Consider the following 23,960-nt stretch of genomic DNA (forward strand, 5'->3'; position numbering starts at 1 on the left):
GTTGTATCAAATTAAATATGCACACTTCCATTATGGCATCCTTTTAAAAAAAACATTCATCCTTTAAAACAAACTCCCACGGTTTCTCCGAGCTTTTTCTGAGAAATATTCCAGAGGACCTTGTCAGGGTTTCTCCAAGCCTGACCTCAACACATAAAAATTTTAAAAGCACCTAATGAAAGATGCTGTTTGCAACTGACAACCAGGAAATCTCTGCTTCCTTTTTCTTCATCTGCCTTTAGTCAGTCACCCAAGCGCAATTCTCCCATACACTTAATGTTCAGCAAATCCCCAGTCTGAGGCAGCAGTTTTTCACATTGGAGCACATAAAAAGCACTATTTTGACAACTGTTTGTCTGATCTGCTTCACTTTTTTGGCAGGTGCATTTCTCAACACTTTAAAGGATCAGTGTCGAGTTTGAGGCTCTTTGGATGAGCAGTCCTCTTATTTGCAAGCCTTTCACAAAAGTATTCCCACCAGGCAATATACGCAAGCACTGGGAAATGCTTTTGTATATACTCTGCAAGCAATCAGGATCCAGAAACAAAATTTAACAGGATCTTTTTTTGATTCTAATCCACCTCACTAACAAGTCTGAAGAAATTCAGCTCCCATGGAACATAACATTAAGAGCGTAAGCCATTACAATGACTGGAAGACAAGCATTGTGATTGTGACCTTTATTTTTGTGCCACACAGTTACAATGAAACAACACATTTTCAAAATGAACTGCACACACTGAAGAACAATCAACCCATCGCCCCCAACAAAGAGAAGCTGGACTGATTTGGCTAAAAAGAAGGAAAAAAAATCCAAAATAAAGAGTGCCAAGCAAGTTATGAGCTTGTTTATTTTACTGGGAGCAGTTTTAATAGTCGAATCTCGTCCACGTTAAATGTAATCACAGCCATCCCATTAACTTTGGTGCAAGGGGCGACCTCAGAGTCTCAGCTGTAGGTCCGCCGCATTCAATGTCGCTCACTAATTAGCAATTACATTTCAGGTTATGGTATATAAACAGTTGTGCGGCTCAGATACGTCATGTGAATTTTAATGGAGGCTGTGCAAATTCAAATGGGACTGTTTGGTTGTTATTGGTAATTATAAGATAAGAATCTGCGCTGTTAAACTAAAAACTATCCGTCAAGAACATTTAAAAACTAAGCAAATTAAAATAAACTTACTGAAAATAGAAATCACCTCCCTACGCACAAAAAAAATCTACAAGAGACGTAATCAAGCTCATTTTCAAAACAAAAATATTTTTCAGTACACCAGACTAAAATTGAGAGCTAATATTTTCTACGTAGCAGACAGCAGTGGAGTTCCCAGTGTGAAGATACAGTACAGCAAAAGGGGGTGTTCTACGACAAGTCAACTGCAAATTAAACTAGATGGAAAAAAAAAAAAATCTTATGAGAACAATATACTGTATACTGCTTATATCACTTTTATATTGAAGAAAATTCATATCAACAACATTCAACTTAGTTTTTTTGAATACGAAAGGTTCATTCAAAGAAAGATGAAGAGACTGTCCAACTGTGTGACAGTGAAGCATAAGGACAACCTATAAATGTCCGGCCGTAGCCGTTCTGTTTTTCAATGTGGAATGTTTTTTCTTTTTTGTACAAAAACACCTCTGTTTAGATAATTTACTGTGCCAGGAAGCTCACAGAAATCCTAATATGATGCAGGGGTACATTGGCACTTAAAAGCCACCGCTATTAGGGAAGTACTTGGGGTGCCTTGTAATTAAAGGTGAATTTACATTACAATGAGTCCAGTCCCCAATTATAGCCAAGAGTGGTACCTTTTTTATATTTTCTTTACTTGAGGACTGCAGATTAAGGTGCTTTGTTGGACATAACTGTAGTCCAGGATACAAAAGGCATCAAAATCTTGAACAATTGTGATTTTGCATTGTTTTTGATTAAGAACATAAAAATTAAGGGGAAAAAAAGAAAAAAAAAACATCAGCACTGTACAGAATTCAATTTGCCTCAAGGCCATGGAACCAAATAATCATTTTAAAGGGCAAATATCATAGAGCAAACAAAAGAAGGAAGAAAAAAAAGCTATCAACAGCATGAAACAAAAATGAATCCTAATCAACTTTTACATTGTTTTTCAAAACTAACCCGTATTTATAAAGCAGTTTTTGTAGCTGTGTCTCTGTAAAACCGGAAGTGAGTACATTATAAGGATGACGGCACATCACCTGCATCTGCAGTGCCTGATCAAGTATAGTGGTACAGTAAACATGAAATGCTTCCTGCATAAAAATTCCAACATTTTAATGGGAATAGGTTGAATATCTAACCACCGATTGGTAGCACAACAAAAAGATGAATTGAGCACTTTTGCTACAAAGTTCATCTATGGGTAATAATGCAGCTTGAGCAGGCAGTGAACAGCCAGACTATTAAGAAGTAGCTGAGAGAGAAGTTTTCAAGTGAGAACTGTTTTCTTTTAAAACACTCTTTACTTTGTAAGTGTACAAAACAAATATGTTGTCTCCAAACAATTCTTCAGGATGTTCATCCAGTTTCTGAGCCAAACTGCAGCCGCAATGTGATTGTGCATTACTATTTTAACTTCCTCTCCATTCACTACCTGGGTAACATTAGCTTGACGTGACTTTTTATGGTTAAAACGGCATGTGAAAACTAAATGCTGGTGGATTTCTAGAGTTAACATGACAGACATCCTCAGTATAACATTTTAACAGCTACATCACTATAGTGCGCTAAAACCATCACAAGTAAAACCCAGACTACTTGTGTGAAGAAAAGGCAGACTTGCACATTCACTGCATGGCTCACCAATATAAAATAAGCTAGTTTGCTGGAAGGAAGAGAGTATAAGAGTAACAATGCTGGTCAGAAGTGGAGCAGAATTAATTCTTTTTTTTAAACTAACTGCTGCCAACATTCTTAATTATAGAATTATTTTATTTTGTTAAAGGTAGTTTTACAAACACAAGATCAATCAAACTTGTGGCTGCATTCTGTGCTGCATGATGCTTGCTGTTTTTTGTCTACGTTTTGCTTTTTTGTGTAAATTTTTTTCATATTAAGTCATAGAATTTAATATAATTATTCAGAGCTACAATCCTTAGCATAATTGAAAAGGGGAAAAAATAAATTATGATAAATGCCCTTTAAATTCCTATGATTTTAATTTTTTTTTTTTAAAAGACATATTCCTAAACTTGATCACTTGGGACATCACCTCCAGCGATCAGTCAGAACATGTGAAACGGTGCCTTGAAACACCTGAGATATATATAATATAATCAATATTGATTAAACATCTTCCTTTCTGAAACTGTCCATAAACATCTGTAGCTCATTTCCTTACCATGCTAAACCTCTGATATATTATTTAAATGCATCCTTGAGAAAAGACAAGAGAGTAGAGAACTTACATTGCATCAAATAACATGTCAGCTTTTCGCAGTGAGAACCCACAAGAATGTAAGCATGCTTTAGAAAACTTCACATTAAAATGTGCCCTGTAGAAAATATATATATGAACCAATTTCATCTTTTCAGTGATCTATTTTTTTTGTTATCCGGAAGGTATAAAATGCATCAAGACAATTATTTCTCCCTCCATTCAAGAGTATGCAAGAAGTTCTTAATCTTTAGTTGAAAAATGGGATCAGATGTGGCCTTATTTGCAATTCAGCACATTTCTGTAGAATTAAATCCCCGTATAGTGACAGCAGGTTAAAGCTTCTATAAAAGGTGCAGTGAAGTTTTCATTTCATGATCATATTTTAACAAAACCATAAGATCAGAATTTTTTTTTGTCATTTAAAGAGTTTTTATCTGCATATATCGGCAGACATCCTGATTTGATAAAATCTGTATCTCAAAACCGTTTCCTGAAACTGAATGTCCATTTAGGATACTTTTTACATATTTTTATGTACAGATCAAAAACGAAAATGTCAAGAGAAACGAACACCCATGAAAATCAAAACATTATTATCTGACATTATGTCATCTTGTTCCAATACAGTGTTGCCTTTGAGATTAAGTGATAATAATGCTACATTGAACTGAAAAAAGGGTGAAGAAAACAGGATTTCAGCAGGCAGAGCACTCATTAAGGATGGACATCGAGTAGATCAGTCATTTCTCTCTGTAATACAGCAAGTACGCTTTCAGTGACTCCGGCAGAGGCAGAGCCAGTATTTGTTCTCTCAGCTCATTCACTTGCTTGATGATTTCAATGTCACCAATGTCTCTTTCCTCCTCCTCCTCTGCCGCCGCCTCCTTCTGTTCCTCCTCAGCGTGTTCCTCCTCTTCACTCTCCACCATTTGGGGTATGAGCTGATTGCCCACAAAAACGTAGGTGTTGATGCGCCGCCGTCGACAGCGCCTCCTTTTGCGCTTGTGGGGAACCCTCTGAACCGTGCCCTTCCCTTGACTGTCCTGATTCGTCAGGTTTCGGAGAGTGCGGCGAATGTAAATGCGTGATAGGTCCTGTAGGCTGCGGACGGTCACTGGGGCTGAGGACAGAGAGGGATGACACAGTGCTTCAGGACAATGTGCCACAAAAAACAAAGAATATTTCACACTACAACTACTGCTACTACTACCACCACACTTTCTCAACTAGGTCAGCATAAACAAGTAAGAATGCGACAGGAAACTGAGCTGCAGGTGTTTCAAGAGAAGAGTAAAGTGGCTTCATGACGCAGCTGCAAGCACATCTCATAAGACAAAACAAGTACGGTATCACGCTGCTCTAGGACTCATCGCTTCCAATCAATTTCAATGCACTGTGCCTAAAAAAAAAATACAGCCAGTTTCTTCTTCAAGGCAAGTTTTTTTTTTTTGTCAAGGCAGTGAAACTCACGCAGCTGGACAGTGTCAGGCTTCTCTCCTTCTCCTCGGCTCTGCTGGACCAAGGGGGCAAAGGACACCGCCAAGATGTTCCTGCTATCCCACGTGCTCTGACCAGTTCTGGTTATCTGGGTCAGCTGCATATACACACAAAAAAATTTATTATTGTTGAAAAAAAAAAACCCCTGCTAAATTGTGCCTAAATTATGATCTAGAATCAGATAGGACAATTCACTCCTACAGCCATACAAACACATATGATATATTTAGGAAAGTTTCACCAGATAGTGTGCAAATAGTGCCAAGTCAGACTGAATGCAGAAATTTGCAAAAGTTACAAAAGTATTGTTATAAAGACGATACATGTGGTCAAGTGGTCATAGATTTGTTGTAATTTTACCCTCTAACATATTTCTTTGTTACTAAACTGAGTCTTAAATGTTATATTATATCTGGAAAATGTTTGGAATTTATTCATCCTGAACATTTTTAATTGCTATTGAAAGCCACTGCATGTGTGTAAGTTGCATTCTGCATGGCGTCAGGAACATAACCTTGAATATTTGCTGCTACTTCAGACAACTGAAACCTGACCTTCTTGTCTGTATTTCTTGTGAACTATTTCTGATTTGGACTATCATTAAGCTGGATAACCTAATGGCAACCTGTTTAATTTACCAGGCCACCAGCTTTTTATTAAAAATATCCTGCTATTTCAAAGAATTTATACACTCTAATAAGGTTAAACAGAAGGTAAAAACCAGCTCACAGTAATGTAAGACCTCCACCATTCTTAACAATGGTGGATGCTTTTCCAAAGTGTGTGGCAAAAAAAAAATCATAGTCTTATCTAGGAATATAAGACTGTGGTTGGAGCTTCACACAGATGGTGAAGTTGCTGAGATGATGAAGTTAAAATAGTGTTTGTAAAATTTTACCCATTTATGTGTATGATGGTAGGACAGAAAATGCTTTTTCTGTCACCCAAATAACAGACTGGCATGTAGATGGTGCCCAGTAGTTCTTCTGCAGACTTGGCAGCTTTTTGTCGCAGTCCTCTATAGTGAGCAGTGCAGAGGTTTAACAATGGTGGACATCCCACACCGACCTCCACACTGTGTGTTGTGTTGAGATAAAATTGGATCAACGTCCAGCCTTAGCTGTCGCAATTACAGCAGGTTAAAAACTTTGATTACTGTTCTTATATTACATATTAACTCAGACAATGTTATTTTGGTTACTATTTCCCAACTTCTTGGAATGCTTCATCAACCTCAGGGGGAAATTTAATGTTGCAGTCACCTGTTCAAAATATACTCAAGAAAACAGAGGAAATACAAAGTTGTGTCTGTATAAAATAAGTATAAACAAAAGAAAAAAGAAGGTTCTCCAAGCAGATTCAAAAATAAAACTACAAAGAATTATGAACATTATTATTATCACAATCGGATGTTTGCCACATGTATTCTAGTCTTATACATTTTGATGTGTGTCTAAGATATATTAGTCTTTGGGCATTATTTTTATACGGCAGACAAACAGGAATATAGCTTTAAATGAAACATATCTGGACTCTGTGATCAAATTAAAAAAATGAGATACATCAAAAATGTTTCAGCTACGCTACTTTTTGTAGGAATCTTTGGAGGAACAAGTAATTGTGGCACTGGTGATTTTGTAACAATGACATGGGATTTCAGATAAATAACAAAGCAATATTATGTTAATGCAGTAAAATATTAATGCGTAGTACCTTGTGTGTAGGGTGCTGTACATTTGCTGTATGCATTTAAATTTTTACTCCTTGTGGTATGTTATAGCTGTTAATGCACAAATGTATTCTGCAAAGTGAACAAATCTAAAATATGCTCATGAGCTTCCTGGCACATCTGCTTTATCTTCATTAATATACAGTACAGACCAAAAGTTTGGACACAATTGTGTGTCCAAACCTTTGGTCTGTACTGTACATACAACATAAATGAAAGATTTAAAATGTTTTCGTTCTTCAAGGTGCTAGGAAATTAAAACAAAATTCTAAAACAGAATCAATTAGTATTAATAAGAAAACTGTTGCATCGCTCTGCAGAGGTTTTAGCTTATTAATAGCTGGCCAATCACATCACTAATGTTGTCATTTAATGTTAGATTGATATGTCAGAAATGGCTCTTGGGATGAGACAGATATACGACAGCTCAGACCTTTAATATCAAATAACCTTCTGCAGGGTGACAGTTCTTCAGAAACTATTAACCTAGATTGAGAAATGGAGTTATTTTTGACAGTAACAAGTTAAGTGTTTACTTCATAGATGCAGCTGTAGTGAATAGGACTTACTGACCTACGGAGGGGCTGTACACGACATCACATTCCTTCCTTAGTACAAATTCAATCTTGTTGTTGACATTCATAAGCTCTACCTCCTTAGCTCCAGCTACCAGCTGTGCCACTAATGGAACAACACATCTTCTATCAGCTATTAGAGTTGATACCTTGAGGCCAGATGTCAAAGTCCAGCCGTTCATTGCTAAAGGACACTTGATAGATATGAGGGTTTCATAAAGCAAAGTGTAAGCAGTATGAAACAAGGTCTTCATTTAACAATTCACATTTTTCTTCTGTATAAACACATCACACTGTAGATGTCTTTTACCATTACTGAATCAGGGCTTCAGCTAAAATGACAGATGCTTTATAGGGGATTCAGAAGTGTTTCATATATGTACTTAGCCAAAAAAAAAATCTGCTCATAATGAAATTCCATAGAAGTGATTCCTCATCCTGACAAAAGACAAAATGAGAAGAGGCAACTGCAGATGTTGGTTATTCCAGCAGCAATATACCAGCCTGTGATGACTTTCCTACAGTGTTTTAGTTTTCCTTCCAAAGATCTGCACACTTCTTCTCCTCCCTGTCCTTTGAAGGTTTCACATTTGTCCATTTTGAAGAACAATTTAAAAAGAAAGAGCCCCAGACAAGAAGGAGGGGAGAAAATATGTCAGCTTGGTGATGATAAAAGACTGAACAAAGAACAATGTGTTCTTAAAAAGATTTGCATTACCGCAGGCACAGACTGTTCATTTTTCAGCTGTTCAGATCCTACAAAGATCTGTAGTTTGTTATATATGTTGTTTACTCAGTGATCAGTGGGTCTTGGTTATTTAGGAATACAAAGCAAATACAGATAGCAGTTTTCCAAGTTTATTGTAGTTATTCCTGATTTTAATTCCTAAGAAATGTTAACAGCGTACAAAATGTTATTTTAAAATCTTAATATAATTTCTAATTAGGCCCGAGCAGCTAAACGCTGCGAAGGCCTATTGTAATTGTACAAATTCTTATTTTTTTTCTTGGCGCAAATGAATAGGCTTTTTGGGGGCTTTATCATATTCAAAAACTCACCTGAACTTGGCGGACACATACAGCCTGTGTGAAATTTACGCATTTTAGGATCATCGCAAAAATCGCACGAGAAACGGCTCAACAGCACCGCCTAGCAGCTTTCAAAATACCCTCTGCTATGACCTTACTTCATCGTAAAGCCATGAAATTTGGTACACTTGTAGAGCTCCCCAAGATGAACAAAAAATACAATTAATGTCATAGTGCAAGTCAAACTGGAAATCTGCCATTTTGAATTGAAGTTCCGATTTTGAGCTTATTTTGGCCATACGTTTGGCTCTAAATTCCACAGTTTTGATCTAAGCTGCACCAAATTCACTAGGATGGATCTTTATCCACCCGCTGACAGGAATCCATAACAATCTTTGGTGGATGCAAAGGATAAATGTGTATAGCACAACACTTCATAAAGCAACAAAATATATAAAACCTTGATTTTCTGTAGTGTGCTAGCTTGTTGAATCATAAATTAATTTCATTGTGTTGATACTCCTGGCAATTTATGGATTGATAAACTAATGAATCATTATTCATAATTGTCCACTCAGTGTAAATTGTGCATCTCTCAAAGAACACTCAATCGGAACACATTTTCTGAAAATTTAGCCTGCATTACTGAGCACAGCCCATGGAAAATATAATCTCCTTCTCTGAGCCTCAAGAATCTTTTCTGTTCCCCAAACTTTACATTAAACATTCGGAAATTGAACAATGGGCGAACTTTAAATTGACTTCACTTAACAAAATACCAAAAGTTTTTTCTTAACATTTAAACCAGATTAAGTTTCTTCAGGATCTCCAAGACTTTTCAAACATAGCTGGTTCATGGTAAATCTGAAAAGGCTCATTTCAATGTGAACACACACAAGGCCCTATTTTTCTGGCCATTTCAATCACATCTTTCCTAACAATCTACGGATTTTCTCTAAATCAGGGACATTTCTGCACCTCGAAGATCAATTTCAGCCTTGTTATGGAGGAAGAAAACAGTGAGTATTTCAAACGTTTATCAGCATAAATGACATTTGGCACCAAACAGAACTTTAACATGTCATCACAGGGAACCATGCAGACACATTCATGAAGTTTGTATTTTTTTTATATGATGAGCATAAAGTGTAAACCGATCTAGGTGCAGTAGCCTTAATGTAATGTTTGATTGGTTGTTTGTTTTGCTTTTTTGGTGTGGAAAGTGTGGATTGTTCTACTGGCAGCTTGGTGAGATTCTTTTGCTTGCAGCTGTAGGGGTGCCAGCACGCCACGGAAAAAGAGGGAATGGTATCAACAGCTGCCTTCTCGCCTTGATGCATCCAAGAAGACCTCTTCAAAGCACTGTATAGACTGTCTAGCTGATATTTTTTTACATTTTAATACCTTAACTATGGTGCAATAATTTGTTTAAAATGAAAGTATTTTTAATGACCAAGTTATAAAACATCTTATTGTGATAACTAGCTGAGAAACTGGTTCAGTCTTCTTGGATGTATATTGCACAACCCAGAGAGCTAGACTAAACAAAACTACAACCTCGGGTAATAAAATCTACCAGAGTCAAAATTAAGTTTTGCTTTACTTGAGTCTCTTTGTGGTCCCAAAGGTTCCATACCACACAAATATCAAAACATCCCGTGTACTTTCTTATGCCCTAAAGTGTGTCAACATGAGTACAACTTCTATTTTAAATAAAATGTTATTTTTGCAGCGCCGTGTGCTCTGAGCACAGCTGTTGAAATCCAGGGGCAGTTGTGTCTCAATAATGCATGAGAAAGTTGCGTAATGAGTCGTGCAGGTCATAGCTATTTTACCTCGTTTTCCCTTATGTTTTGAATTTCAAATAGCAATTGGTGTGTGTGTCAACTCTGTATCAGTGCCATTGCTTGCAGCACTTACCTGATCCTCTATAGGCATCACCAGTATGCCTCCAATTTTGAGCAGTACTTTCATGTAATTTTCATGGTCCTTCTGCACTCCAGCACCACAATAAATGCGATCATATTGATGGCTGTCTGTTGAGATTTCAAGGCAATTCCCCACCACGAAGGCAGGTTCACAGAATTCAAACCTGTGAAAAATAACCAACATATCAAATACAGTCAGGGAAAACATGTTTATCATTCAGTCAGTTTCACTGCCGCATTTGTAAATAGCGACAGAAATAAGCAAGGCTACATAAGTGTTTTCACCTATCCACTGCAGCCCTGAAGTTTTCTAAACAATTCATGAGTGAGAATGCAAATGTCTGAATCAGCAGTAATAGAGTTGTAATGGACAAAGGCCCTTGAAATTCAGACAAAGCCCATTTGCAAATAGAGCCGGCATCGTCTAGGGACTTCAGAGTGCGTGTTCATTATCTTTTGTGCAACAGGCACTAAAGAGGCAAAAACAAAACTGAGGGAAGAAACAGTGAGATTTGATATGTCGATAAAAATGTCTAATAAAAAGAAACTCAGGGACATTATAAACCATCACACAAAGAACAGTAATTGACATTTATGACCAAATAAAGAACCACAAACTTTACAGCAATATAAATCTTGCAGATATTCCTACATTTAGAACACTAAATTAGCACATATGTCTTAGCACAAGGCATTATCAGTGAAAACACATCTGGCACAAACAACTTTCTCTTATGTGCTTGTAATTCATTAACAAAAAATAATACAATTTAAAAAATTCACACATTTCACCCAACTTTTCCCTCACTTACTTATCTTATTTTTTCTTGCATGATCACAATAGTCCCATTTCTCTCTATGAGTCTTTGGTCACTAAAATTGACATTAGCCGATAAACATCTTTCCAACTGGCCAAATATTATACTGATATGCAGAGTGTAAATGTGTGATACTTGAAATATTATAGCCCTATGCGAAATTGCAACCAGGCACTCCTTTACGCCGCTGACATTATACATGTCGAAACCGCGATGACAACTGTGATTCAATACATTGTGAAGCTCTAGTTTCAGATAAGTTCTCCAACCAGAGTTGTAAACCTCTGCAGTTGTTCCAGAGTTACCATATTTCTCTGGCCTGCTTGCCTGATTAATGCTTTTTTTGCATGAGCTGCCCTTTTAGGCAGGCATCTATGTCTTGTTTGTAAAATTTGTGATTGCTACATGACAAAGAGTAAGAAAGCAGTTCACAGGGTATGAATATCGTATGTCCATGTAATGCTTATAAACCAGTGGGCTTGTTAAAAACATAAAATAAAAGAGGATTATACGCTCAAAGTCGTTTTACAGGCAGAAACACTGCAGATATCCCTGGCTAAAATAATCACATGTTAAAGACAAGTTTAAAGACAACTTAAGACAAGTTTGTTATTGCACAATTATTTTGTGAAATGGTGACACGTGCAGCTCCTTTTAAAATGACAGACAGCAAGGTCACAAGTGTGTTGAGTAACTGTGGATCTATTTGTTTGTGTAAAACTGTTAAAAGACCAATTTCTGTGTTAAAGTTCCACATGTACAAGGAGCAAATAAATATATACTAAAGATGATTCATAAGGTGTGCAACTAAACCCAGAAGTAGATTCACTGATTAAAATTGAAGCATCAGTTTACAGCAGCTAGGTAGATCTTTACCACTCAGAAAAAAACAAGTTATTAATCATTTTAAAAATAAAATTAACAACTCACTTTATAACAGTATGCATTCATATGGTGGAAAGGTACTCTATTGTGCCCAAACGTACCCTGCTGTTTTGTTGTGCAAATTTGGCAGAGGTTAAACTATTTCACAAAATCACTGCTTGCACTTGAATAATGCCAAATAACTAAGCCTCACAATAAGAAATTTCACTGAACAGCCACAGTTAGACACTTGTATCAAACACACCTACCAAATGAGAAACAGTTTGAGCAGTTAAGTGGTTTTCATTTTGACTTCAGCTGGCAAAATTGGCTATCGAACCAGCTGCAACCTTCTGATTGTAAAGCACACCAGCAGCCCTCCAGCTGAGAAACAACCTCTCCATCTTCTGAACTACAGCCGTTTATTAACATTCATTTGTGTTTAATTTGTCCACATTGAGCGTGATCTGTTTTAAGAGTATTTACGTGGGTGGTTTTGTTCTGGGCAGCTTCTTGGCTGAAACTGTTTGCTAGGCAACCGTCAGAGATTCAGGAGAGATTACAGTAAGGGAAAAAATAAATAAATAAAAAACCCGACTCTTTCACAGTTTGCATCTGACAACAAAGACCGTTAACAAAATAGGAATACTCTGACGGCATTTACTCACTTATCAAAACTGTCACTATTCTTAATGAATTCATCAAGTTTCTGTCTGGCAGTACTCGACCACATCCTTGTGGAGCTCAACTCCATGGTTCACACCGTAGGGGCCTGAAGCAGAAACAAAAGGGGGAAAATAAACACAGAAACAATGCTTTAATCTCAAATACACTCGGACACTTGGTTTTCAAATACTATGGGCTTTTCATTTCAACAAGTTCCCTTATTGAGAAGGAAAACAAAGCAGTTAATTTGTGGTCTTCAATCTTGAAATGTTTTATCGTCTCCATTTGGACAACAAGTTAAGATTTCAAACAACCGAATTAGCTAGATTGTACACAGGGGAATCTTAATAAAGTGTAATATCATAAAATATTATTTTATTTCAGTAAATTAATCAGTAGTTTCAGTTTTTCAGAAAATGATAAAATGACACACCACCAACAAAAAAGTTGGTTTAATGCAGAAATGCCACACTGCTGAAATGTATGTTCTTGTGCTGTACAGTATATACACACACAATACCGAGAACTCCTTATGCATGAATTACAGCATAAATACAGTGTGGCTAATGCAGCTCAGGATGCTTTAATAGAGGCCTTCCGCTCTTCCTTGATCCTGGGTCTGGTGTCTCTCCTCTTCCTTTTGACAACACTCTGTAGAGTATTTACATCTGAAGAGTTTGCTCTGCAGGTCCATCAAGCACAGTGATGTTACGGTCAATAAACCAGGCATTACTTTTGGAAGTATAGACATATGCAAAGTGTCGCTGGAGAATGAAATCATCTTTGCTGGACCAACAACAACAGATCTCAAGGTTCCAGAAATAAACTCTGACTGTGAAAACTTCACAATGGTTCTCCAGCAACTTTAAACTAAAATTCAATCAACTTGTCTTCAGTGCCCTGTTGAGTCAGCAGTTTTCCCTATGATTGTGTAGATCAAAACATTAAAAAACAACACTTTTTATTGTTTCCATAAAATATTAGATTTTGAGAGAAACTGTTTTCATTAACCTGAACTAATTATCATTATTACAGAAATAAACACTGTGTGTAACTAATCTATATAATATTGAAGCTCTCCATTTTGAAATTAACTACTGAAATAAATGAACTCTTTCATGATCTTCTGATCCGCTAAGCTGAGTCTGTAAAAGATCTGAGAATCCCACATATAAAGCAATCACTTGAAATAGAATTACATAAAGAATACCTATGATGAGCCCAACCATTGTGCTCAGGTAACCGGTTCCGCTGCCCAGATTAAGGAAGGAAAGGCCTGGCTGCAGTTTGAGGGCCTCCATTACTTCAGAGTATATACAGGGAGCAGACAGGTGAATGTTTCCATGCTTCCACGCCAAGTCTTTGTAGGCACTGTCCCGATAACCGTCCAGATAGTAGTCGCCTCGGTCTATGGCTCGGAAGGCCTGCTCGACCTTCTCTGTGCGGATGTACTGAGCCTCCTTTAGGTTGTCGATGAGGTCATCGTTGTCCTCCCCGGCGCTCACAGCTCCCCCCATGGCGAAAAGTGAAGAGACACGGAAGGGCTGAACTTGTACACAGGTTGAGTGAGTCCTCCTCACAGCGGCATGGATATCTACGCTGGCTGAGGGGGTCCTGCCAACGCAAGTCGTCGAGTGTCACTTCAGATGGGGCTCATGTCTGAGCAGCAAGAGAGCTAAGAAGAAAAAAAGAAAACATCAGCACTGTGTTATTTCAAAATCCCTCCAGAAAAAACATAATGTCTTCTTGGGTTAACTAGTAAGATGCAGATTGGAAAGGCTTATTGGGGATGGATTAATGCACAGCCAAGACCGTCTGATGATGAAAAATTAACAATTGAAAGAAGCTGGCTGATGAATTTTCCATGTCCCCCCTAAGATCTTCACATGTCACAGCAGGAAAAGCACAACTGCAATTACTAACTTTGATGAGGTTTTCACTCAATTTGGCTTCAAGAGCCACTCCATAATACATGCTGACCTGCTGATGTGGCTTACAGGAATGAAACAAAGCCATCATCAATGCAATTTATAACCTCTGCACATCTAGCAGTCACAAGGCAAAATATCTGCTGTTAAAAAATAACATTAACAAATTCATATGCCACTGAATTTGTGGTGTATCTAAAGAACAATATTCTCTGTGTAGTTCAAATCAGAAGTTTGTAAGCATTCACCCTTGCCATGATTTGCCAATTAATTAGGTGTTTTATGATTTATTTAATTAATTTTATTTGCATGGAGGAGTGATTACGGAACAAAAAACTAGTAATTTTTCTAAACAAGAATTCAACATCCAAGATTTTTGTAGATTTTCTCTCTGAAGATAATTTCAGAAAAATATTTTTTTACTGTTACTGTATATTTCCATGTTGTCCATTGAAAGACAGCTGACCAAAAAGCTAGATTGTGAGGACTTAATCGATGACTGTGCTCAAAACAGACTCAGTGCTGGGCTCTTGGAATTTTTGAGGGAAAAGTTTGGGTTTCCAGAAGTTATTTGTTCTTTTTCTATAAAAAAAATCTGCTGGTTTCACTACTTTCTGACAATGCTGTTGATATATTTTAATTTAACTTGTCCTAAAAAATAGCCATTGAAATAAATAATGAAACTTGCAAGTGAAGCTGTGTGTACCAATGTGTGTGCAAACTAATCAATGAACCAAAATGTGATGCATTTTAAAATTGCAACTAGAAAATTTTAAATATAATTTTTATTTTTACAATTTTTATGATTTCTAATATAAATTAGAAATATAAAACCATAGAGACTTAGAGGGAGCTGAATTGTCCTTATTTTCTCCAGTTTATTAATTTACTCAATTTCTAATTAAATTTCTTTTTAAAAAAACAAAAATCAAAATGCAGCTTGGAGCCAGAAAATGAAAGCCATTTTTATTAACATTCAGAAATACTGCCTAACGTGGAAAGTGTGCGGGATATTTCTCACTTTCAGTCGAGCTGTGCTTTTATTTGATGCAACCTGCCAGATATTCAGGAGTGAAAAACACTGGTTCTGGTTTTGCTCAGGGCAGATAATGTCTGCAGAATGACTCAGAGTTGACATGGTTGGCTTCAGATTGGTAATATTTTGTGAACATTTGTTTGTTTTTTTTATACTCAGATTTGCTACTTTTAATGCCTTGTATGGTCTCTCGAGCTTTTGACCCTTTAATGAACACTATGAAAGTTCACAAATTCATAAATAAGAAAAGAAAGGATATGTTTAAAACTTAAATATCTCAAGACATGTAAGCAAAACAATTCTTACAGATCTGGCCTTTTTTTTTTCAAAATGAACATTTATAGCTTGTAATGCAGCTCAGAGAGACAAGATTTGTATTCCTTCTCTGCCTCCTCAGCATCTTCACATCTGACTCAGCTAATAAAGATTAAAATCAGAGGTGACTTTGTAGTGTGAGGCCCAGTAAGGTAATTTTCCTTTGGCTCCTTCTCACAGGCAAAAAGAATCATTGATTCTCTTCCCCATTGCTGGACCCACAGCAGAACATTTTTCATCCAATTTTTCCTCTGCAGGTATTGAAAAAAAATACCAGAAATTGGGTCATGAGAGGTATTCCAGCAAAAATGCTTTGGAGTGATATTGTAGTCCTACCTCTGATAATCCACAGGCTTGTTGAAACGTTGTCATTATCAACACCTTTGCACAAATTAGGAAGTACAGAAAAACATTTGTTAAAACAGCTCCGCCAGTTTAGAAGCACAAAACAACTTTGCTTACAGAAACACAGCTGATGTCATAGTTGTGAACTGGGACACTTCGAACACCATCTGAGGTCATGCTTGGCTCATGTGACCCAGAATCTTTGCAGAACGAAGAAACATGTAACTGATCGTCAGTTGGAGGCTCGCCTGCAGAAACCAAATACCACAGGCCTGTCTGGACAGCACACTGGAAGCACACTGCCAGACAGAGTGTTTCCTTATTAAGTGTAAAGTGAAATTGATAAGGCTATGCTTATAAGAAAATAAATTATATGCATATCCTCTGGGTTTGACAATCAACACACTTTTTTCAATATAAATGACATGGCAGAAATGAATCCCAGAATAATATAGCTTACTGTATTATGCTTATAATAATCTTACAAAACTCACCCTTGCTTTCTCCTTCAAGACAAATTTGTAATTTATGTCTGAAGATATATTTAACAATGTCTAGCTTACGATCTGTGATCCCCTTAGTATGTACAGCAGCTTACAAAGATACATATCAATTGACTTTTTTTCAAAACAAGAATGCATTTCGTTAGAATTCCCTACGATGAACCAACACAAAGTGGTGCATAACTGGGAAGTGGAAGAAAAATGGCATTTAATTTTCTAAGGATTTGAAAAGCGTGGACTGCAATCTACAGTATTACACGGGTCTTATGGCTCAGGTCTACTAAAATATGAAACAAACATGGAGACGCAGCACTTATATGGAATAAACTACCAGAAAACTGAAAAACTGCAGAAACACTGAGCTCCTTTTAAAACCACATTTGTTTAGAGTTGTCTTTGTATTATATTCATAACAGAAACATAAACATAACAGAAAAATCATTCATTTTTGTCTATAGTTCAACTTTGTTTCACTCCACATCTTTTTTGCGTTTTCGTCATGCAAAGTACTTTGAATCGCTGAATTGCTTAAATGTGCTGTGCAAATATATTTGCCAAGCCTCGCAATTAAATAAAATCCTTTGCAACCGACTCACTTCAGAAGAGATATGTCATAGAACATAGTGGATGTCATAAAGTCCAAGTAATACAGCAGACAAGTCAAGAATAATGTTGTGGTTAAGGGTTAGATTATGAAGCTGCAACCTATAAGCATCAGGCACAATCTTAAACTAGAAAGTGCATGGCACAACTCCAAACTATGGCTTCACAATATTTAATCAAGATGAATGTCATGGGAAATAAGTAATATTGCAAATGAATGTTTAGAATTTCTGGCTGTAAAAGGTTGAGTGTCAGGAATTAACACTTTGCATTCAAGTATTTCAGCCTGTTGGATGGAGTCCAACTAAAAAGAAGCCTACGTATAACAAAGGTGGCAGAGGATAAGATGCTAAAAGGTCACAGACAAATTTGGAAGCAACATGGTGAGGAGTCAAGAAGAAAGTCAATTTACCACAACTAAAATCAGAATTGCAATACTTAACAAACATGATTTCCTAATATCGTTCAGCCACACATACTGGACACCTATCAACACTTGGACCCCCCGAGAGACCATAGAATTCTTTATAATTACTGTATGTGATTATAATACAGTACTGGGTTTGTACTGGGTTTATAACAAAAATCCAAATGAAATACAGTCAACTTTGTGGCTCTAATGTGAAAAAATGTAAACAGTAAAATGAATAAAAGTTCAAAAACTATGAATATTCTTGTAAGGCACATTACTTACAAGTAGTCATAGACTTTATTATGCAAGTATATAAAAAAAATCTGTTGCCTATTAAGTTGAGGTTTATTGACATAATCATAAAGGTGCAAATCTAATTAAACATTTTAGCACTCTGGCTACAGTTTTGTTTCACATGGCCCATTAATACGAAGGTCAGCTTTTAAAATAATCTTCTCCCATCATATAAGCCAGAAGAATGAACAGCCTGGTAAAACAGCAGCTTTAACATTAAACTCTGTGAGAAGCTGCTTTTTAAAAGAATGAGGGAAAACAATTTGTACAGCTAGAACTATGTAAATTGTAAATGTGACAAGTTAGTAGAAAGGCAAACATTTTGTTAAAATAATTAATGCCTGTAATTTAAATTTTCATTTTTTGAGATCAGTTTATCTCTGCATATACTATAAAAACAAATTTAGATTTTACACATTACAAAACATAGTACAAAATGTACACACCCGGGCAAACCGCTTGAAATCATTACTTTTATCAAATCAGTAGTCAGTCATTTCTGTAGTATAAAATTAAAAAGGTACATCTCACGGAAATTTTATTTGCTGACAAAATGTTCTAGCTTTGTAAAAATTTTAGATCTATTGAACAAAACAAACACTGTGGGATCAAAGTTGGGAAAGATCATTCTGCAATTTGCCTTTCTAAAACCAATACCTGCACAAGTCTAGTTCTGAACATAAATGTGCAGTTAAAAGAGGGTTTGCAGACCATAATGAATAGTTAAACTTGGCTGATTCACAAAAAATATGAGACCTTTCAGTTGGTTTGGAGCTAATCCACCCAAACAAGCACTTAGATATGACAGAGGATATCAAAGTGTGGAGGACAAAAAAACCTTTGTTTTTTCTTCAGGAAAGGCAGCTGAACTCCAGTGTAGTTGTAATCTCAATTCAATTGAAAAGGGAATTAACAAGAAAATTGAATGGCAAAGTTACAATAATGAATAAAGGTCATGCCTCAAGGACTTAAAGCAGTCTTTAAAAACCAGAGTTTAATTAAGTACATGATTACACACGGTTTCTTTTATTACTGTGCCACAAACTAAAACAACTGCTCAAATAACCACCAAGAATATGTCTTCTGTATATTTTTGTCAGGGGATGTTGGCTTGTTTGTACTTTAGATTATAAAGGGCTCAGGTTACAATCGTTGCTAAATGTTTTGCAACTATATTTTTCAATAGTTAATGAATGCAAATATCATAAGCGAATTTGACAAAACTTCAAAAGCTTTAAAATTACAGTCACATCATATTCATATAACCTATTATAGATGTTAAACCAATGTAGGCCATATTATTAATTTAGATGAATGAAAAGCAGAGTTAGCAGTTCTGCATTCTGCTGTTTGTGTGCTTTAGTTTTTCACCCACTAGATCAAATTTCCCCACACAAGACAGATGTTTCATTTCACATCAAGACGCTGTAAATCAAACCCTAACAATCCAAACCATGTTAAGTACGCAAAACTAATCACAATCCGCTAAAGTAAATCACAATGGCTTTTATGCAGTACTGCAATAATCTTGAGATTAACACTCTTAGGCCTTAACCTTTACCCTAATACTTAATATTCATTTCAGAAAACTAACACGTCTTGAAGATTTAAAAGCTCTCAGATTGTGAGAATTGGACATGCCCTGCAGGGTCAAAAGGAGGACAAATGTTTTAAGCATAATCAACCTTCCTATATTCTACATTTAGCAAATTTATGGTTCCAACCAGATGGAGTGTCAAGCAGGGTGGCTTTTCAACCTTCCCTGTGCAGCCAGTGAGTCTGGGGAGTCTATATGGTAAAAGCAATATGCATGTAACAAAATATCAATTTAATTGTGCAACTCAATTATTACACAGTCTACAGATTGTTTAGGATCTATGTCGAATATCAATAACAACAAAACAGCCTTTTGAAGGGGACTTTGCTGCTTGTATTTTAGGCAGCCTGTGTGCTATTGCCTTCATTTCCAGAGCTACACATGAGAATCTATTAAATGTTTACCATAATGACTTTAGCTTTAGCACCATCTTCAGACTAAATCCTTTCAGTGCTCTGTGGTTGATAAACACTGCTATTTGTTTCAAGAACAACTTTTTTTTCCTGCCCAAGATATCAATAACAATTCAAATGTGTATTCAAAATTAATTTAAGTAATACCCTTCACTCTGTTTCTTTACATAAATGTTACATAAAAAAAGAAATAGATTAGGTACCATTCTAACAAACTTATGCAAAGTCATTAATCTTTAAATATATAAGCTACAATCATATTTAGTTAATTTACTCTATGTATTGTGCATAAACATACAGTAATACATCTCAGCGCAAGTGTGATGTCAAAATAAAACATGTTCATTTAATCAGTCAACATTTATTTTTAAGTGTACCAACTTGCATAGAAGTAGTTTGCCCACCTCTCCAACTTTACTTTACAAGTTTGCGAAACCTGTAAAAGCAGTTAACTTGACTGAGGGAATTTCCCCAACCACTGCTTTTCTGTCACAATCAGCACACACCAGACTCTGTAGTACAAGGTACAGACACTAAAAAATGTTCAACAGAATTACATTATTCTAACAATTATGGCAGACAACACAATATAAATTTGCAAGGTCAAAAGAATGTATGCCCCATTGAAATTCTACAGTTTTACATGTTTTGTCTGTATCTGTTATTTTCTGCCCTTTCCAGTCCTAAAACATTCCTTTATTTGCTATGTGGCCATTTTTAGCTGTTTTGAAATTAGTTACTTCAATAAAACTTTGACATTGTTTGCGTAAATTGGGCTTAATCTTGAATTATTAGGGTGGCATCTTTTACAAGATTACAAAGTACGCAAGTACTTACAGGATAGATGCTTGTTTCTATGACTTAACTAAAGTTAGTCCCAAAATCAATCACAGACCAGGCAGATTTAGGTTTGAAATAATCTTAATTTTATCATCACATTTTTTATTACCAGAATAATAACATGTTGGGAGAGGCTCAGCTAGAGCACATACTTGAATCAGATAGGGAACCCTCGTTATAAGATTTTATTTCAACTATAAAATCTTATCTTTAGATAAGTTCTCATAATTTTGGGATTAACTACATCATCTTTTAACTGTCGCATATATTTATTAAATATTTTTTTATTACGTTAGCAAAGAAAACCCCACTAAAAAGGGGGGTCCCCTTTTTAAACGCGGTGAGGTGCACAGATGCTGCTAAATCAATTGACACCCGAGGAAGCCAATCAGCAGTGCGCCTGGTCACGTGATCCCGTTGCCACACAGTCAGCGGCGCCTCAGCCAATCCGCGGCCCGAACACGCTGCCTTCATTGCGTGTGACGACGGAGCAAAACAACAACACCGTTTTCATGAAATGTTTTTCAACCTTTAAAAGCCAACATTCCTCCTTATTAACACTCGTGTCTGATAATGATGAACCCACGGGGAGTCGTGCATCAAATAAAGTTGCTGTTAAGCATACAGAGAGTTTGTGCTGCGGCTGAGCATTCATGCAGCTTTTTGTTCCCACTTGTCGAGCTGAAACGCAGTTGCTGGCCAGCTTTCTGCAGTGCGATTAACCCCATTATTTAGCTGCTTGCAACTCACAAAACCGGTTTGTTAAAACGAATTAAATGCTACACCTTGTGGGTTTCTGATCATAGTTGTGTTAAAAATTCAACACAGAACTAAAAAAAAAAATAAAAAAAATTCCGCAGCCTCTTCTATCATGTCAACATGATAGAAAAAGTGCCCCCTTGCCACGTTTCAACAGCCTGATATTCACATCGAGAAATGAAACCTGTACATGTCATGGTAGATACGATCTTTAGCTCGGAGGCTAGCATCTTCTTCATCAGAAGGTGTGAAAAACAGCTGTGTGGTTGGGGCTGGCTAAGGTTAGCTTCTGGTGGGCCCCGAGTACGCCATCATCAAAACAGAGACAAAGCAGGTTAGGTAAGCTCGGCTCTTTATCCTGCTGTTACACACACAACCTATCACACACAAAACGCCGCCACTCTGTTGTGCAAGTCATCACTAACTGAACATAATTACAGCCGAACAGAAAAATGAAACCAGGTAAGACGCAAACACACGGAACTTAACAACGAGGAAAACACAAATACGCACAATGTCGTGTCGCATTTACTCACTTCTTGCACCGTGCACCGTGCAATGCGACGGTCAGTGAAAGCCACTTTCACACGATAACAGCCTCTTCCAGAGACTAAGTACTGCTTGTCTGAGCTAACTTTAGTGGTTTGGTTGGGGAAAATAAGAGTGGTAACGGCGAGACGCTGTGCTCCAGAGAAGGAAGAAAGAAACAGCTGAGAGAAAATGTAAACACGGGTCACGTGGTTTGAAAATGTCGAAACAAGGAAACTGTTGCCTATCTATCTATCTATCTATCTATCTATCTATCTATCTATCTATCTATCTATCTATCTAATGTTTTTTATTTTAATTTATTATATAAATCTGAAAAGTGTGGTGTGCAGTTGTGGTAGCAGAATTATACCGTGGGGATGCTTTTGCTCCTAAAATGTTGCAATTCTGTTTTTATTATTCCAAAAATGTTATGTAATTGTGTTCCAACATACAGTGTTTGTCAAAATATTCACAACAACAACTTCTTTTTTTTCACCTTTCCATTAAAATTTGGATGTCTTTTCATAGGATTTATATTTATTATATTTATATTTATATTTATTAGGCTGAAAGATGAACCTTATTCCAAGTCTGTTTCTGCAGGTTTTCTTTCAGTATTGCTTACAGTATTATCTCCATACATCCTTCCATCTCCAATTAGCTTTTCTATTCCTACAGAAAATCATTCCCACAAAATATTAACTTTGGGGAATGATGTCAGAGTTGATGGTCAGTCACAATGTCTTATGACATTTGCTTTCAGGTACATATGGGTTACTGTTTTGCTGAAGGGTGATTCAATACCCCAGTCTACTGTTGCCCCAAACAGGGTTTCTTTCAGAATTTCTCTACATTTAGCTCTACCCACTAAATGAGTTCGACCACTTTCCTTGTCCTGCTGATGCAAAGCATCCACACAGCTTGATATAGCCACCATTCAATTTCAAAGTATTTTTATTTTTAAAAACAATGTGTAATTTTTCTACCACTCCATACGTATCTATTCATTTGTACTGTTTTATAAACTCATATAGCAAATGAGGTTTTTTGCTATGTGAATAAATGCAAAAGAAGAGTTTAAAATCAGCTTTTTCGGACAAGACTGTGCACAAATAAGGAATTGGACTTTTGCTTAACATGCACAGTGTACAGATTAAATATAAATATTGCTTAATTTATGTACACGTTTAATGTGAAATATTATTTCTTTAGAAGAAATAAAATAAACAATGAAAGGAAAAGTATGCACATGTACAGTACTGACCAAAGGTTTGGACACAACTGTGTGTCCAATGTATGTACAGCCATTTTTTGTTTATTTAAAGAAAAAGAAAAATGACAAAATACAGTTATTTTGTTTTACTTATTTTTGTTTCACAGTGGAGTTTTTAACTACTCAAGCTGTAACTTTAATGCAGCTTGAGTAGGCCTTCCTATCTTGAGAATATAGGAAGGCCAACCTTTTCTGCAGACCTACGTAGTTGTTCATGACAGTTTGCACCTTGTCCTTTTTTGTGGAACAGCCAAACCACAGAGTGATGGGTGTGCACAGGATGGACTGAATAATGGTCATGTGAAAGATGACAGTTGAGTCGCTATAGAAAGTGCAGTCTCTGCTGGACCTTCTTCCAAACAGTATCTGTGTGTGAGAATCATGTTTTTGATCATGGGTTTCATTTTGTATGAATACTTTTACAAGTATTCAGTTCCCATAATGTGATTTCTTTGTCATGTCAGAGAAGGGAGCTTCATTTCTAAGGACACAGTAGGTTGTAAAATTTCATCCATACTTTTTTTCAATGAGCACTATATAGCAGGAGCTTCCCTGCTGAAGACATGTTCTCACATCTGGTTATACTGCTGTACGGGTCTCT

At 36.4% G+C, this 23,960-nt stretch overlaps 1 protein-coding gene across 1 annotated transcript; it reads right to left on the minus strand.

Moving 5' to 3' along the window:
- Nucleotides 1-666: 666 nt before the first annotated feature.
- Nucleotides 667-22,303, minus strand: pcmtd1 (protein-L-isoaspartate (D-aspartate) O-methyltransferase domain containing 1). Its single transcript, XM_032566511.1, is given in 7 exon segments — nucleotides 667-4,524; nucleotides 4,875-4,998; nucleotides 10,155-10,326; nucleotides 12,513-12,562; nucleotides 12,564-12,616; nucleotides 13,721-14,185; nucleotides 22,092-22,303. Coding segments are annotated over 6 exon segments (1,086 nt in total). The 5' UTR covers nucleotides 14,028-14,185; nucleotides 22,092-22,303; the 3' UTR covers nucleotides 667-4,144.
- Between the last annotated feature and the right edge of the window lie 1,657 nt (nucleotides 22,304-23,960).

Source organism: Xiphophorus hellerii, chromosome 6 (genome assembly GCF_003331165.1).
Source record: "Xiphophorus hellerii strain 12219 chromosome 6, Xiphophorus_hellerii-4.1, whole genome shotgun sequence".
Taxonomy (NCBI): domain Eukaryota; kingdom Metazoa; phylum Chordata; class Actinopteri; order Cyprinodontiformes; family Poeciliidae; genus Xiphophorus; species Xiphophorus hellerii.